Below are 18,049 nucleotides of genomic sequence, written 5' to 3'. Positions count from 1 at the left end.
GACATTGTTTCAGGTTGACTGAGTGGCAGCGTCTTAGTGCCCAGGGGCCAGCTCTTTGGAGCCAGCTGGGGTCTTAGAGAGAGGGTGGCTAGGGCACCCTAGTCTGGGACAAGAAGGGGAGGGGGCTGCCTGTGCCTTGCAGAGCTACTGAGCAGGTCCCATGGGCAAAGCTGCAGAGGAAAAGCGAGTCCTAAGAGAAGACACTGGGAGAGGAAAGAGAACTCGCCTGCGCATCTTGGGGCCAGAGCAGAGGGTCCTGCCAGAGTGAGAATGGACAGAGGCAGGACGGGAGCATCCAGAAGCTGGGCCAGACCTGCCAGGAGGCTGGGAGCTCCGAGAACTCAGCCATCAAAACTTAGTCCATGAAGAAAGACCCAGGAGAATCCTAGGGGCCAGGAGGGAGGTGTTGGGGGCTGGCTGGCTTTGTGGGGTGGGCCAGACTCACAGCTGTCCAGATGTGCATGAGAGATAACTCTGTTTACTGGGCACCCAGAGGGAGCAGGGCGGGGGGGTAAGAAGGGGCTCCTTTGGCCCATGGGGCGGGCAGATTAGGAGGCGGGGGCATGAGTCAGGGGTTTGCAAGCTGCCCCCAGGGCGAAGGAGAGAGAATCTGGTGCTATTAGAGCGGGTGTGAGCTCAGTTGGTAGCAGAGGGCACCAGTGGCTGCAGGAGTTCCCAGAGGGACCCCAAGGCTCGTGAGCAGGTGAGCAGGGAGGGGCTGGGGTGGTCCTGCGGTGCCGGTCCTGAGGGTTTCTGCAAGTGTCCAACCTAAATCTTCGTCTAAGTGGGCATAGCTGCCCTGACCTCCAAGAGGAGTGTAGGTGGGTGGGGTGAGAACATTGCACTGTGTGTTGTGACCCCTGAGGGCACAGGCCCATTGACACCTGCAGCTGGGGTGAGCAGGGCGGCCAGTGTCGAGAAAACTGGCCGGTGTTAGGAAAAAGAGGCTGGCACGTGGCAGCAGAGGTGTGTGTGGCTGGTGTGTGAGTGTGTATGTGGGTCCTTAACAGGCTCCTATTTACCAGCCCTTCAGATTCCACAGACTCAAATCTCACCCCCGGCCTCCTCTTTGATCCATGCATGGTGACCCCCAGGCCACCCTATCTCCCTCCTAGGAGAAAAGTTGTCAGCTGGCACTGCTTCCCATTTGAGACATTTCAGGGAGCCTACCAGGGAGACCGGGCACTATCCCCACCCTAGGGAGTGTTTGGAGGGAAAGGAGGAATTGCCCGCCACCAGAGGATCTCAAAGCTCTTAGGCTAATTCCATGGGAACTGAAGGAAAATAGGAGGTGGACAAAGATAGCGAGTCTGACCTTGATGGATCCCTAGTAGCAGTGATAATGATGGCAAACATTTACGTAGAGCTCCTTATGTGTCAGGCACTATTTTAAGTGATTTATATATGTGAACTTAATGCTATCACGGGTCTATGAGGTAGGTATCATTATTACCCCCATTTTACTGATGAGAAAAACTGAAGCACAGAGAAGTTGAGTCACTGGCCTGCAGTTACACAGGTAACACAGCTGTGGCAAGTGGCAAGGCTAGCACTTGGAACCATGCAATCTGACTACAAAGTCCATGATCTTAATAACTAACGATAAACCAGCTAATAGCGGTTTTCTCTTCTGGAAGGCAACTCGGTGTAATGGTTAGAGATGTAGCCGGAGTCAAGTAAGCCAGGGTTTAATTCTGCCTCTGATACTTACCTATTAGGGGTAAACCTCTCTGAACCTCATCTTTTTCATCCACGAAATGGGGCTAATGGCATTACCCACTTCGCAAAGTGGCTTGGGATTCTAAGAGATAAGGCAGGACGGCTGGGTGCAATGTGGGAGCAATTGCACAAAGATGGTACACGCCACCAGGGAGCCCTCCCTATCGTCTGGTCACCACCCCGCACAGCTTCTTCCAGCTGTGCTCCACCTCCCGGGCTCCAGATGCCCCACTCACCCTTATCTGGCCTTGCCCTGGCGTGCTGGATGGCCAGGTGTTTGGTGCACGTCCAGACGTAGGGCAGCGATTGGGGAACAGTCTCTTATCAGTGCCGGCAGAGCAAGGCCTGCAGCTGGGGGGAAATGGCTGGGCCTGGTGGGGGTAGCAATCTGGGTCATGGGTGCACCCTCTAAGGCCCCAGCTGAGCTCAGGGCACCTCTGTTTTCCCCTCTTCTCTCACACTGATGTCTCAGAACCCCGGTGGGAAGGCCTTTCCATTGTACAGATGGGATGACGAAGGCCTAGAGAGAGGCTGGGAGCCACCCAAGGCTGTTCGGGCGGCCAGGATCTCTGGATTCTCTGGCCCTGAAGGGTCCCTCTGACCATCCACCTTTCAGATGGGAGACTGAGGCCACAGTCCCAGACCCATAGGTGGGACTTTTAACACCTAAGGCTTAACACCCTTGAGGCAGCTGGGGATCTGAGACCCACTAGGGGGCAAGGCCAGAGAAGGAAGAAAGAGAATAAAGACGAGAGAAGAGGTTGCCAGGGAAACCTAGGGAGAAGGGGATAAGGAGGGAGGGAAGAGGGAGAGGCAAGTGCATGGTCAGGATCCTCAAGGGGCAAGTCTCATGCAATAGGGACCGTCTCATCCTCAGGCTCTGGGACCCTTCCACAGCCATCACTTGCCACACCACCACCCCAAGGCGGGGATCCCTGCCTTTCTATTCAGTGGGTCATGGTCCTGTCTCCATCTGTAAGGACTGCAGAAAGAAAGTTCTTTGTACAGTTCTTTCTGTATATACCACCTGCCCTCTTCCCCGACAGGACACCCAGCCCTGTCTTGCATGGCCCTAGCTCTGCTCCTTTGCTTGCCACTCCTCACACCTAGGCTATCCCTCCCCAGCTCTCAGCCTTTCAAATCCCTCTGGAGCTTCTAGGCCCAGCACCAGCATTTCCCCAGAGACACTCCGTCCCCACGTCCACCAATGAGTCCTACTCTTCCTTCTGCCATACAGACCCCTGGCACCCAGCACATTCTGCTTATAATGTGGGTTTGTCTGGGGGACGTGATATCTCCTGAACCACTTAGCCTGTCACGTGTTCCCAGTTCGTCTTCCCAGTCAGGGCCAATGTCTTGTTCATCTCAGCGTCCCACTGCTCAGCACCATGCAGGCACAGAGAGGACACATGTGTCAATCTGACCCAGATCCCTGTCGCCACAATGCCCTGTGCTGCAATAGATGAGGGGGAAAGGAAGTCCCTCCATGCCCAGCCTGGGGCCACCCTAGGGGACGCCTACCCTTCCCTTGGACTTGTCCTCACATTCCCGGGATGGGCGTACTTTCCTCTTTGCTAGAGACACAACTGAGAAAACTGAGGCACAGGACTCAGTGGTCTCCTGGCCAGGTGCTCGTCATCCTGATTCCCCAGTCCCAGAGCCCCAAGCCTGCAAGGAGACCACATTCTTACATTCATTCAACACATATTTACCGAGCAGTTACTATGTGTAACCATTCTACTAGGAGTATGGGATTCAGTGGGGATTGAGACATGCAAGGTCTTTGCCCTCATGTGTCTTCCCTTCTAGAGGCATCATCGGATAATATATGCACAAATAAATCGAGAAACCGAAAAATGACAAATTGGATTAGTGAATGTTAGGGTGGCCAGGGAAACTTAAAGACGTGCCATTTGAACAGAGATATGAGAAGGGCTGAGGTGTGGGAGAGGGGCATCCAAAAGGTGGACCACTGTGTGTGCAAAGGCCCTGGGGGCAAGAAAGGGCTTGGTATGGAGGCCAATGGATAAGTGAGGAGAGAGCCAAAGAAGCGGAGTTCAAGATGAAGTGGGGGAGAGAAGCAGGGCCACCTCATCCAGACCTGTGGGCCACTCCCAAGGATGCTGCAGCCCCACACTCAGTGCAAAGCAGTCATTTCTGGGAGAAGAGGGTGTGTCATGGAAACTCAGGGGACCTAAGCCCCCTGAAGAGGGAATAGGTCATGCTACCCTGGGGGTGGGCAGGAAAAGAAGCCAGGTGAAGACTAGCGAATAGAGAGAGGGTTCAGATCCTTCTCAAATGCCCTTAGACTGATGCCAACCAAGCAGCCTCTTCCCTGAACAGACCCATCTCTCTTGGCCCTGCACACTGCCCTCACATCTACAAATCCAGCTCCTGCCTCCAAACCCACACCTACAATTACTTCCTCTGACCCCACTGTCTCCCAACACCTGGGGTCCCCCTTTACTCTAATACAGCCCCCTCTGGGGGAGAACCAGGAGACCCCAGGATGCCCTGTGCCTCACTCAGCCTGCACCCCTCCCCTACAGGGGCCCGCAGTGCGGGTTATGCTGGGGGCTCGGATCCCTGTGGACAATCGGACAATCAGGACAGCACCATGGGGGATTCGCTGGTGAGTCTTTCATGGCATCTGCAGACCTCCTACCTGGGGGCTCTGGGAACCTGGCCCTGGACTCCTACCTTCATGGGGGCTCAGGGAACCCCTCACAGCCCAGCCCCAATGGCCACTTTCCACAGGACGATTATGAGGAGGGACTGGAGGAGATTCCAGAGCAGGAGGAATATGAAGACCTGAGCATTCCTGTGCCTCAGATAGAGGAGCCAGAAGGTGAGCCCCGTGTCCCTCCTTTGGAATGAGCAGCTGAGCCCCAGGCAGGGACAGTTAGAGAATTTGTCCTCCCCACTTCTCTACACTCCCCTTGCCCGAGCCCCAAGGCCAGTTCTCCCACAATCCTGGCTGATTGAAGGATAAACAGTTTTGTTTGTAATGATCACAGGATGGAACTGGGGTTGGGGGCAGAGCTAGTCACCTGTCACCATGCCCCTTCGATTGGTGAGAGGGCAGCCAGGTCTGTCTGGGACAAGGACAGGAGCCCACATGCCATCCGTATCCCTTCAATGCTGGCTTCTAGGCCAGGTGCTAGGCCCATTCAGGGAACATCGTCCTGTTTGGGGGTCCAGAGGTCCTGAGAAATGGGGGGCCATGGGGATCCCCAGGGTAGAGAGATATCAGAAAACTTTCCTTGTCCTGTCCAAGGTCTTAGTTGGGGAGCCCCAGGTAAGGACCTATTTACTGTCAACAGGACTTAAGTGCAGGAAATTGCTATTGAAGATAAGAGGCCCCTGTGGGAAATGAGGGCTGGGGGTGGGGGGGCAATATAAGGGCAGACACCACCCCGGGGCCCAGAGCTCAGCCCGGAAGCAGGGAGAAGCTGTGGGCTGGTGGGATTGTTGAGGCAGGTGAGAAGAAGGAAGGGAGCTGATCCCAGAAAGTGGCATGAGGGGGAGGAGACCCTAAGAGAACCCTGAAAATTGCCATATAGGACTCCCCAGTTGCCTTGGAGATGACTCTCCTGGTCATCACTGAAGATGACTCCCAGGCCCTCCACCATGCTCAGAGGGAGAGTGACAGGGCCAGGCTGGGCCAAGAATAGGCATGGGGGACCACAGCCCCCTGCGTGGCAGGGATGGGGGTGGAGGTCCCAGGGTCCCAGGGGGGCATCATTCCGTGCTGGTTTCTGAGGCTCGTGGTGGGTGGCGCAGGATTGTCAGGGAGCAGCACTAACCAGCCTCTGGGATTTCAGCTCACTTCACCGAGCCTACAGCCACCGAGCCTACAGCCACAGACTACCACACCACATCGCACCGGGGCACCCACGAGGTGAGGTCCCCCAGCCACTTCCAAAGCTCCTTCCCGTGTTGCCTTTGGGCCCCACCATTCTACCAAAATAGGGGAGGAGTAGAGGGACTGGCACAGCTTCAAACAGGCCACAGACTGGCCAAGAAGGTGTGGGGGTCCTGGGAAATCAATAGAACGGAAGAGAACAGTCTCCACTGAGCTAAGAGACCTGGGCCCTCTTTCACTGAGGTGAGAGTTCACAGGGCAGAGAGAAACTGGCTGCTGGAAGTCTGAGCCCACAGGCCTTGTGGTTGCTGCTAGGTTGTCAGGTGCTTCCTAGGGAAGCACAGCGTTAAATAATGCTCACCTCTGCCCAGGCCCAACATGTCCTTGCTGGGCCCCGGATTATTTCGCTGGTTTGGAAATTGGGTCTGCCCTCAGCTAGACCCTTGAAAGTGGCCACCTGGTCTCAAAGAAACCCAAGGGCAAGCCAGTCGACAGGCCCTCTCAATAATCTTGGAGGCAAGAGATGACCCAATGACTCAGAGACTTCCCTCTCCTTTCCTTTCCAAGTACCCACCCTAGCACCTCTTTTGGTTTGGAGGTTCTTTAAATGCCTCTGAAATGGGGCCAGGGGCCTTGTCAGGAAGCTGAGGAATAGAGCCAGAAATGTGGGCTGTACCTACAGGACCCTCCAGCATCTCTCCACACTTCCCATCTCACTCACGCTCCAGGCTAGAGCTCCGGATGGTCCCTCTGAGCTCAGGATTCGCCCCCAAATGCTCCAGGGCCCTTGTCTTCTTACAAATATCTCTCAGAGCCTGCTGAGTGTCCACCATGCCCTGGGCTGCCAGTCTCCCCACGGCCTGCCCTGGGCCTGATGGACTAATTTAGGTCTGTGGGGCCGCAGGTCTATGTGGAGCTTCAGGAACTAGTGATGGATGAGAAGAATCGGGAACTGCGATGGATGGAAGCAGCACGCTGGGTTCGGCTAGAGGAGAACTTGGGGGAGGACGGGGCCTGGGGCCGCCCGCACCTGTCTTATCTCACCTTCTGGAGCCTCCTGGAGCTGCAGAGAGCCTTCGCCAAGGGTGAGCCCTACTGGGCCCCTCTGTGACCCCTGCGTGTGAGGTTTGGCGGAGGGGAGGGCCACAGTCCGGCTGTCCAGCTCACCCCTCCATTGCCTGCAGGAACTGTCCTCCTGGACCTGTCAGAGACCTCCCTGGCCGGAGTGGCCAACCAGCTGCTGGATAGGTTTATCTACGAGGATCAGATCCGGCCTCAGGACCGAGACGAGCTGCTCCGGGTCCTGCTGCTCAAACACAGGTGCCCCTGCCTGCCCAGACCCAGACTTCACTCCCAATGGCCCACCTCCCCAGCCCTCCTGCCCCAAGCTCTCCCCGGAAGTCCACATGGCCCTTCCCCCACCATCCTGGGGCCCACTTTTCTTCTAGGATGGCCCTGGCCTCTGATACCTCTGGAGGGGTGGCCATGTCTCCATGCTCAAATTTGGGGGCCACTGGTCCCCAGGAGGGCAGACTATCAAGGCCCTTCCCTCCATCTATTCTGGCTCTACCTACACGTTCTGGACAGAGGCTACCAGCTTACATCCACAGCATCCTTCAGAAGAGGCTGATTCTCCTTTCTCCCCGGGGTCTCTCTAGTCTGGTCACTAAGAAGTCCTTCTTGACACCCTCCTCTCCACACACACACATCACCAGTCTTCACTCTGCTGATAGCCCCACCTGAGAGTGTACTCAGCCCTTGTCTCCTGTGTGTCCTGCAGCCATGCGGGAGACCTAGAGGCCCTGGGGGGTGTGAAGCCCACAGTCGTGACGCGTTCAGGGGACCCCACACAGCCTCTGCTCCCCCAACAACCCTCGCTGGAGACACAGCTCTTCGGTGAACAGGTGATGCCAGGGGTGTGTGGGAGAGCTGGAAAGCCCCAACCTGAACATGGTTAGAAACGAGAGTGGGGAGGGAAGGAGGAAGCTGGGTGTGCTCCTCACCCCCAGCCTCCCAACAGGGAAAGGGGGACATAGAAGGGCGCTCATCATCTGGAATTTTGGAAAAGATCCCCCCGGACTCTGAGGCCACCCTTGTGCTAGTAGGTAAGCGGCGGTACCCCACTGCTCGCCCCTCTACACTCCCTGCTTCCGCCTCCTGTCTTGGCCCAGGCTGTCTCTCTCTAAGCCTGAACCCCAGCAGTGCCCCCTCAGCCTGGCCCGACCACCCCACCACGTTCCTGCCTCCACCCAACAGGCCGCACCACCTTCCTGGAGCGGCCGGTGCTAGGCTTCGTCCGGCTGCAAGAGGCTGTGGAGCTGGAGGACGCCGTGGAGCTGCCCGTGCCCGTGCGCTTCCTCTTCGTGCTGCTGGGACCTGAGGCCCCTTACAGAGACTACACCCAGCTGGGTCGGGCAGCTGCCACTCTCATGTCGGAGAGGGTGAGGAGGGGCCAGCGAGGACTTGGGGAGCCTGGGAGCTGGGGGCAGCTGAGACCCATTCTCCAGCCTGGGCTGGCCTGAGTTACTTTAGCTTCAATGGTTTGGCCCATTCAGTCGAATCCAGCTGCCTCTGGCCTGTCTGGCCAGGTGTAGTCCAGGCCCCGTGGAGTCCGGTGCAACCCTGCCTGATATGGCCTGGCCTAACCTGGCCCACTCTGACCTGGTTCTCCCTGGTCAAGTCTGGCCTGCTCTGGCTCCATCTGGTCTGCTATAAGCCACCTGGTTTGCTTTAGTTCTTTCTCCTTTTCCCCTTCAGGGCCTTGTCTGATTTCCCAAGGCCCTTCCATAGTTGGGGGTAAAGGAGGGGAGCAGGCAGAGTAGTTCCTAGCAAGAAGGAGCTGGGTGAGAGGGTTCTGGTCCTTAGGGGACCTGGCTGTGGACTCTTGAGTTCCTTTGTCCGGAAGGTGCAGGCAGCCATAACCCTTCCTCTGGCCCCCAGGTGTTCCGCACGGACGCGTACGTGGCCCAGAGTCCGAGGGAGCTGGTGCACTCTCTGGAGGGCTTCCTGGACTGCAGTCTGGTGCTACCCCCCTCGGACGTTCCCTCGGAGCAGGCGCTGCTCAGCCTGGTGCCTGTGCAGAAGGAGCTGCTGCGAAGACGCTATCTGCCCAGCCCCGCCAAGCCAGACCCCAGCTTCTACAAGGGCTTAGGTACCTGCCCTGCCAGTTCAAGGCTTTCTGAACCCCCAAAGACACCCCAGTAAACCCCAGCACAGCTCTGCCTTGCCTCTTTCCATCAACTGCTACAGTGTCCTGTCTCCCTGTCCTCATGCCACCCAGCCTTCTTGGCTACCCTATTCCCGTGAGATGATAGCCCCCCAACTCCCGTTTCCCCACACCTCCCCCTGCTACCCTCTGTGACCACGATCCTATCCTTCGCTACAGATTTGAATGGGGGTCCAGGGGTCCCTGGTGGCCCAGATGACCCTCTACGACGAACAGGAAAACTCTTCGGGGGCCTGGTGCGTGACCTAGAACGCCGCTACCCCCGCTACTTGAGTGACATCACAGACGCACTCAGCCCCCAGGTCCTGGCTGCCGTCATCTTCATCTACTTTGCGGCCCTGTCACCGGCCATCACCTTCGGTGGCCTCCTGGGTCAGTGATGCTGTGTGCCCCCAGCTCTTACCTCTGACCCTCTGGCCTCTGTGTGGTCCCTGACTTCTGACCTCATCTGACACTCTGGACCCCTGCATCAGCCTGCCCATGAAATGCTCCATAGGCCCCTGGAAATGAACTTGTGACCTTGACGTCACTGTAACTTCTGTTCACAGGAGAGAAGACCCAGAACCAGATGGGGGTGTCGGAGCTGCTGACTTCCACTGCGATACAGGGCATTCTCTTTGCTCTGCTGGCGGCTCAGCCCCTGCTTGTGATTGGCTTCTCAGGGCCCCTGCTCGTGTTTGAGGAAGCCTTCTTCTCGGTAGCTCTGTTCTGGACCCACTGTGACCCTGTAACTGGCTCCTGGCCCCACCTGCGTGATGCACGGTGCTGGACCCATTTGTCTGACCCTAGCTCCCTCTGACCACCCTGCAGTTCTGTGACAGTAATGGCCTGGAGTACATCGTGGGCCGCGTGTGGATCGGCTTCTGGCTCATCCTGCTAGTGATACTGGTGGTGGCCTTCGAAGGCAGCTTCCTGGTCAGCTTCATCTCCCGCTACACTCAAGAGATCTTCTCCTTCCTCATCTCCCTCATCTTCATCTATGAGACCTTCAGCAAGCTGATCAAGGTGGGAGTGTGAACAAGCCATGGGGATGTGTGTGTGTGAGACTGGGCGTAAACTATGTGACCGTGTGTCACTGCACATATGTCTCTATGGCATTTGTGTGGCCATGTTTTCATGGTATATGACTATGACCACATATATGTTGACACCTGCTGCCGATATTCTTGCTATGACTATGCAGAGTGACCGTGCATAAGAAGGCACCTCTGTATGCACATGTCCATGTTTATAAACACACACAGAGTGACTATGGGCCAAGAAAGGGGAAACTGCATGTGTGGTGGGGGCAGTGGGGGTTCTCGAGGCTCTGAAGTCTACCCTCCCGCTCTTGCGCTTGCCTTCATTTCTGTCATGTTAAACGATGCCTGCCTCAGTATCCACATTTTACATGGAGGAAGCGTGGACACTGTATGTCTGCCCTTGATTCTGTTGGTTGGTGGGTCTTTCCAAGTGCTCGAAACCATTTTTAGGAACCTCCTTGGCACATGTGTCCTGCCCTCCAGCCTTCTCTTGTCTCCTGGACCCCGGGTGCCCCCCGCTACACACACACACTCATTGCCTCGTGGCCACTCCACCCAAGCCTAGCCTGGTCTTCACTCCTGAAAAACAAACTGTAGAATCCCATTGCCCCTCTCTTACCATGTCAGTTGAAAAAAACTAGATGGGCGGATGATGGATGGATAGAGAGATGATGAATGGAGAATGGATGGATGAGAGAGAACAAGATGCCTGGTTTTCTGCTGCAGATTTTCCAGAGGCACCCACTGCAGAAGCATTATTACCACAACGTGACGATAGATCCCAAAGATCAGGCCCCTCTGCCCAACACAGCCCTCCTCTCCCTTGTGCTCATGGCCGGCACCTTCTTCTTCGCCATGATACTGCGCAAGTTCAAGAACAGCTCTTATTTCCCTGGCAAGGTCAGCACATCATCTCCACCTACTCTTGCCTACATAGCCCTATTCCAGTCCAAAGTATCACTCCCTGCTTCCCCAATGCCATTAGTTCTCCTTCCCGATTCATTCCCAATTCCAAGCCTCCCCGGACCCATCTTCGCCCACAATCTCACTCTTCAGGCAAGCCCATCTCCCTTTCTCAGCATACCCAGGCTGAGGACCTAGTGGGGAGCCAGGGACAGTGCTTGGCAGGAAGTGGAGAAGATGTGGGGTGGAGCTGGGCCAAGGGAAGAAGAAAGGAGGCAAGTACACTGAGGTGCAAGACAGGGTATTAGATGTTGGCAGATCCTCTGGGAAGAGCAGGGCCCCTGGGGTGAAGATGGGGCAGGAGTGGGGGTAAGTGGGAGGTGGGGAACAACTGGGTACTAACCGCTGGTTCCTCCGCCTGCTCTCAGCTGCGACGGGTTATCGGAGACTTCGGGGTTCCTATCTCCATCCTGATTATGGTCATGGTGGATTTCTCCATCCAGGACACCTACACCCAGGTGACCCTTTCCTCCCACCCTCATTTCATTCCCCCAGAATGGCTTTCCCAAACTGAAGCCATTCCTCCCACAGCCTTATAGGACCCCTCTGGCTGAAGCAAGGGCCTGGGTAAAGTTACCCCTTTTTACTCCTTAGCCCAGGGCAGCAGGAAAAAATCTGCTTTGGAGTCAGGCAGATCTGTGTATGAATCTCACTTCTGCCACCAAATAGTTGTGTGATGCAGGACAAGCTTCATAACCTTTCTGATCCTGTTTCCTCATCTATAAAGTTGGAAATGAGATCTATGTAAAAGGCTTAGTGTGGGGACAGAATACAAAGTGCCCAATATAAGTAAGTTGTCAACTACCCAGGACCCTGGCTCCCCATCTCCACCTTTCCCTATCCCCTGCCCCAGTGTTCTCACTAGCATCTCCCTCCCACAGAAACTCAGTGTGCCTAAAGGCTTTGAGGTGTCCAATCCCTCGACCCGGGGCTGGTTCATACACCCACTGGGCTTGCACTCCCATTTTCCCATCTGGATGATGTTCGCCTCCGCCCTGCCTGCACTGCTGGTCTTCATCCTCATCTTCCTTGAGTCCCAGATCACCACGTAAGAACCAGGGTGGAGCTGGGGCTGGGAGAGTCTGAGGCAGGGAAAAGGGAAGGCTCCAGGAACAAAAGACTGATGATCTTCTCAGAGGAACATGTGGCCCTCCCATCTTGCAGGTATTGCGAACAGGGAGAGGCAAGGCCTCTGTATAATCTGGGGAGCCCTTTCTAAGAAAAAATACAAAATGAGATCTACAAAATTAGGTACCATATCTTGGAAGGGGCCTGTAACAGTGAGGCTCCCTGAAGCCTATGCTTCATTAGCTTCAGAATAAATCTGCCTGTGGACATTCTAGGTGATGTCTGAAGATACTTCTGCTCTTAGAGTCTGGAGTGGGAGGGATGGGAGCAAGGAACTCCAAGGGAGATGGGCAAAGAAGGATAAACTGAGATACGGAGAGACTCAAGTATGGGGAAGGAAGGAGGGGGCAGAGGGAGTGGGGTGAAAGAGAGCCCTGCTTACCCCTGACCTCCCATATCTCTAGGCTGATTATCAGCAAACCAGAGCGCAAGATGGTCAAGGGCTCCGGCTTCCACCTGGACCTGCTGTTGGTCATTGGCATGGGTGGAGTGGCTACCCTCTTTGGGATGCCATGGCTCAGTGCCACCACTGTGCGTTCTGTCACCCACGCCAATGCCCTTACCGTCATGGGCAAAGCCAGCGCCCCGGGGGCTGCAGCCCAGATCCAGGAGGTCAAGGAGCAGCGGATTAGCGGGCTCCTAGTTTCTGTGCTCGTGGGTAAGTGAGGGCCTGGCCGCGCTCTCCACCACCCTCTGGCTCTGCCCTTGGCCCCCAGCCCCTGCCCCTTAAGATCCAGTGCCCCCTTCAACCCTCCTGACACACCTGTAGCCTACTATCTCCCCAGTGTCAGTTATTCATATGATCAAATTCCAGAGGAAATGCCCAAGGCACTGAGATGGGCATCTGAGCAGGGGAGAACAGAGGGCTTCCATTACTTCTCTACATAGCAGTTCAGTAAACTGTGGATTCCGGCTCTGTCTTGTTGCTAACTTGGCATCCTTTCTTGTCTCTGGACATCAGTTTTCCTGTCTGTACCATTAAAGGATTCATTAGATGCCCCTGAGGTCTCTAGCTCAGATGCTCTATGATAGATAAGAAGCGCAGTGCTTGAGGCATAATCTGGGGGTGGAGGAGGAGAAGACAGAGGGTCACTGGGGTTGATCTAAGTCTAGAGCAGCTGCGAGTCCAGTTGGTTGCTGATAGAGCCACCAGGGAAGTTTCTTAAGGAAGGTGAAGTTGAGGTTAGCTGGAGAAAGGTTAGGATTTGGATAGGTGGAGAGTGATGGAGGTATTCTGGGCTGGAATGAGGGAAAAGGTGGGCTTTTCTGACTTCTGTGACCTCCCCCTAGGTTAAAGGAATAGGCTTTTAAGTCAGGAAGGCAGGAGCCTGACTCCCTGCTCTGCCACTTACTAGCTATGTGAGCTTAGGCAAGTTGCTTCACCTCTGAGTCTGTTTCCTCATCTGTTAAATGCAGGTAACAGCTATTAAAAGGATCTATAGAAAGCGCTCCACGTGGCATCTGTGTTTTCCTTCCCTGGCCCCTGCTGGTGCCAGTCCTCTGAGGCACATAGGGCTGAGAGTGTTTGGTTCTCCCCACAGGCCTGTCCATCCTCATGGGACCCATCCTGTCCCACATCCCTCTGGCTGTGCTATTTGGCATCTTCCTCTACATGGGAGTCACATCCCTCAGCGGCATCCAGCTCTTTGACCGGATCTTGCTTCTCTTGAAGCCACCCAAGTACCACCCAGACTTGCCCTATGTCAAGCGGGTACAGAGCCCTCTGGCCGCCCAGCCTGGGATGGGGAGGAGGTGCTGGGTGCTGGGGCAGGGCAGGTGATGAACCCAGCCTCTGTCCACAGGTAAAGACCTGGCGCATGCATTTGTTCACGGGCATCCAGATCATCTGCTTGGCAGTGCTATGGGCAGTGAAATCTTTCCCGAGCACCTCGCTGGCCCTGCCCTTCGTCCTTATCCTCACAGTGCCCCTGCGCCGCCTCCTGCTGCCACTCATCTTCAGGAACCTGGAGCTCCAGTGTGTGAGTAGCTAAGGCCTGGGATAGGAGGGAGGGGGAAGAGAGGGCAGGGGCGAGAGGGCAGGACTCCAGAGCTGGGGCTGGAAGGGCTCATCAGAGGGGATGGGTCTCAGAATTAAGGAAGACAGAGAGCTGCATGGTTAAGATGTGGATCTGGGGCCTGTGTCCAAATCCTGGCACTGCCACATCCTATTGTATGACCTGGAACAAGTGGCCTCATTTCTCTGTGCTTTAAGTTTGCTCATCTGTAAAAAGAGAAATTATGACTGGGTTGGTGAGAGGGTTAAGAGACATACAAGGTATGTTCCATGTGAGCTGTCCCTACCACCTGTGGTCTTCCAAATCATTTTGGACAGAGTTGCTCATTCTTCTACGATATGACACAGGTCACTGCAGGGCTGCCCTTGTGACAGAGTCCCCTGCCCACCTCCTGGAGGCCCTCTTCTGCTGGGGCGCCAAAGGGCTCCCTATCCTTTGGAAATCATTCCTGTTGACCAACCCTAGGAGCTGTAGGGACAGGACAGGACTTGTCCAAGGTTCAAAGAGAGCTAGGCCTTCTTCTAACTCTGGAAGTGCCTCTTGGCACTAGGGTATGGCTCATCTGGCCCCTGGGTCCCTGACCGTCTCTCTTTGCTACCCTGCCCTCCAGCTGGATGCCGATGATGCCAAACCAACCTTTGATGAAGAGGAAGGTCAGGATGAATATGATGAGGTGCCCATGCCTGTGTGAGGGGAAGACCCAGGCCCCCTCCACCATTCTCCTGCTTCGCTGTCTCAGGAAAAGCAGAATTTCATGGGCATCTCATGGACTCCCAGGTCCCTCCTGAAGCAAAAGCTGAGGCCCCAGGGTTGTGGGTGGGGGAACGAAGTCTAGGAAACCTTCCACGATGGGTTAGACTGGCTTTTCTAGCTGGAAATGGCCAGTGGAACCCACATCAGGGCATTAGCTTTACAGCCCGTCCTGTTGCCACATTGCCACATGGGGATAAGCTGTTGGGAGTCTTGGATCTAAGCCTCACCTCCTCATGGCACAGACAGGGGTAGTAGTGAGGGTAGAAGCTGGTGGAGGTGGGTTCAAGTTCCTGCTTGCTGAGTGACCTTGGGTAAGTTCCTTAACCTCTTCAGACTCTGCTTCTTCTTCTGTAAAATGGGTATATTGATAATAATACTCACATTCCTGGAGGATCAAAGATAAATGTGAACAAAGGGCTTTGTAAAATCTGAAAGGACTATCATGCAGTAGTCATCATGCTTCTTCAAGCCTGTCCAAGGTCACACAGCCATACAGCTGGGATCTGAACCAGGTCTCCTGACTCTGAGGCCAGAGCTCTGTGCTCTACTTCAGTCATCCACCTTCCCACGCTTAGAGATGTCCTTGCTGACTCCTCCCTCCCTCTTCTCTGCTCCCACCCTCTACCTGGGGTCTCTTTTCTCTGGAGCAGAAGGAGGTGTCCTTGTGAGGGCAAGGTGCATGTGAGGAGACAATCAGGCCTGTGACTCAGCACTCCTAAGTACTTGCTTCCTTCCTCCCCCCATGCTCTCATTCATTCACTCATTCATTCATTCCACAAACATTTACTGAGGCCCTGGACCCTGTGGACACGGAGGTGACTGAGACAAGACCCTACCTAAGAGTGGGGGGCAGGGGAGCAACACACAATCTGTTCTATATTTGGATGGGGGTTGGAGGGAGGGAGGAGATGGGGAGGGGAAGGGGAGGGAGGTTTGTAATTTATTGATTATGTATTTTCTCAGAGCTATCATTGTACTTTGGCTTCCCACACATGCCCATGCCCCCCATTAGAGATCCACTGTCCCACCCAACCCCACCCAAGCCGAATCTTGGGGAGAACCTAGATTTGACCAATTGGGATAGGAGACAGCAGGTTCTGCAGAACATGGACAAAATTTATTTAAAAAAAAAACAAAACCAAAAGTATAAAAAGAGTTGAAAGAACTGGAAATGGTAAGAGATGGTTAAAACTGAGACTCATAGTGTGACAGAAAAGAAAGGAGGCTACGGGCTCCTGATGGAAGGCCCTTAGGTGCACCCCTGAAGGCTGACAGCTGCCTCTCACCTCTTCACTTTCCATGCTTCAGTTTCCTCAACTGTAAAATGGGGAATATAATGGTACATATCTCTAAGGTTGTTATAAGAATTAAATGAGACAGTGCATGTAAAGTGCTAACTTAACACAGAGCCTGGCCTCAGGCCTCAGTGGAAAAGTTCAATAAATGTTAGCTGCTGGTATTGTTATTCTGATTGGGATGTCCCTGCTTCCCCCAACCCCTGCCCCTCCTTGAACACTGCTAAGAAAGTGGGAAAAAGTCACCCACTCTGCTAGCACCCTTCCCCTCAATGCTTGGGAATAGTTTTTGCCAATAAATACATCTGTGGTGGAATGATTGCCTTGCTGGAATTCCCCTCCCAGAGTTGGAGGTTTAAAAGGTCTTGGCTGGACCAGGTGGACATGGTATGTGTGGTGTGAAGCTGGTGCAGGGCTGTGGCCCTGGCAGGGGCAAAGAGAGCCAGGCTGGGGGTGGCACTGGAACTGGGGTAGAGCTAAGGCTAGTAGCCCCTAAGCCCTAGGATGAAGAGGGCCAGCACTCAGTGAGGGGCAGAGAGCAAGGGAAGACAAGTTTACGTTCAAGATATCCTTCCTCTTCAGAATAAGCAAGAGCCATGGGGATGGGGAGAGGGGCTGTAAGTGGGCCTGGACGTATCAAGCTGGGCGACCAGTCAGATCCTTAGCCTGGACGTATTAAACTGGGCGACATCTCTGAAAGGGATCAGCAGAGAGGAGACACAGTTTGTTGTTAGTCACAGAGGAATAGCATCTCTTGATCAGCTACCCACTAACCCCTACTCTGATACCCTTGGAGCCTCTGCCCTCTCCTGGACCATCCCCACCCCCAATAGCTTGCAGCAATTCTAGGGGGCTGCTGGGCCAGGTGTCACCCACCACTGGAGAGGAAGGTGCCAGGACATACTCCCTCCCCACCCTCCCTGACCTTCCAGCAAGAGATCAGTGCAGGGTTGGGCTGCCTGGCTTCCTTCCCTAGATCTATATTTACTTGCTGCCTATCCCCAGCTGACCCCTCCTAGGCTGGCCAGGGCAGTTGCCAAAAGGCTAGAGAGCTATTGGGGCCCCAGCTAGTCCCAGCTGTCCACCTCCCACAAACAGCAGCTTCATGTTCCGCTGCGTTAGCCCTATCTTCGAGCTTGCCAGAAACCCATTCCCCACCTGATCCCAGAAGGCAGTAGGAAAATGTGAAGACCACAGAAATTAATTCGGATCCAACTTCCTGCCTGGCCTGAGGCCTAACTCCCCCTGTATTTCCTGCCCCTGCACAGATGCCCTGCTCGCCCCCACTCCCTGCATTTCCTCTCATGAAAACTCCCTTAATGTGAATTAACTGCCATAATGAGGGCCACTCTCTAGGGTGAACACAAAATAACCTCATAAGGGAATAATTTAAAAGAAGCAAAAAGCTCTAAACCTGGAGATATTCTTTGCAGGATTATCTACGAAAGCAAAACAACAACAACAACAACAAAAACTAGAAAGAACCCAAATTCTCAGAAATCAGAGAGCAGTTAGCAAATCACAGTAAATTACCCTATATCAATATAATAAATCACAGGCAGGACTTAAAAATAATGATGATGAAGCTGTCGGACCAGCTTGATGCAATCATATGATCTTGGGTGTTTGAGGCCAAGAGGTTTGGAATTTCAGCTTTGTGATTTAGTAAGGGTCCAGACAAAGAATCTTCTCTCTGAGCTTAGTTTTCCCATCTGTAAAATGGAGATAATGACACTTCACAATGTTACTGAGAGGATAAATTGAGATCACAGACCTACAGATCTTAGCCCAGGGCTGGCATTTAGTGAGCAAAAGTTCATTCTTGTTACTTAAACAAGGCGTAAAGTAAAATAACTTGTCATGGTGACAGCTATGCACAGGAATAAAGGTTGGAGGCTTAGACAGAAAAAATGAAAATGTCATGGTATTTATAGGGGATATCAATTTCCTCTTTTTTGCGGGGCGGGGGGGACTTTAGGTGCAGAAGGTTAAATTAACCATCCTCCTCAGTTCAGGGCAGATTACCACTGAGCATTATTGCTTCCTTCCCTCTCCTCTTTCCC

General features: G+C 54.3%; 1 protein-coding gene across 1 annotated transcript; it reads left to right on the top strand.

The window, feature by feature from the left end:
* The first annotated feature begins 630 nt into the window (after positions 1–630).
* Positions 631–15,831, top strand: SLC4A1 (solute carrier family 4 member 1 (Diego blood group)). The gene is made up of 20 exons (XM_006910118.2): positions 631–703; positions 4,269–4,351; positions 4,477–4,567; positions 5,544–5,620; positions 6,489–6,669; positions 6,769–6,904; positions 7,365–7,488; positions 7,605–7,689; positions 7,841–8,025; positions 8,525–8,735; positions 8,970–9,182; positions 9,359–9,507; positions 9,621–9,815; positions 10,559–10,732; positions 11,164–11,253; positions 11,677–11,843; positions 12,328–12,581; positions 13,465–13,634; positions 13,726–13,902; positions 14,549–15,831. The coding sequence occupies exons 2-20, from the start codon at positions 4,337–4,339 to the stop codon at positions 14,627–14,629; spliced, it is 2,775 nt and encodes a 924-aa protein (XP_006910180.1). The 5' UTR covers positions 631–703; positions 4,269–4,336; the 3' UTR covers positions 14,630–15,831.
* The last annotated feature ends 2,218 nt before the right edge of the window (positions 15,832–18,049 follow it).

This window comes from Pteropus alecto, unplaced genomic scaffold (assembly GCF_000325575.1).
Source record: "Pteropus alecto unplaced genomic scaffold, ASM32557v1 scaffold313, whole genome shotgun sequence".
NCBI lineage: Eukaryota > Metazoa > Chordata > Mammalia > Chiroptera > Pteropodidae > Pteropus > Pteropus alecto.
Note: the sequence above shows the minus strand (reverse complement) of the source record. Positions and strands in the feature narration are given on the sequence as shown.

What these genes read in the sequence shown, in the direction of transcription:
- SLC4A1 (XM_006910118.2), top strand. An exon ending in GTCCTGCTGCTCAAACACAG is followed by an intron (nt 6,905 to 7,364) that starts GTGCCCCTGCCT and finishes TGTGTCCTGCAG; the next exon opens with CCATGCGGGAGACCTAGAGG. An exon ending in TTGAGGAAGCCTTCTTCTCG is followed by an intron (nt 9,508 to 9,620) that starts GTAGCTCTGTTC and finishes ACCACCCTGCAG; the next exon opens with TTCTGTGACAGTAATGGCCT.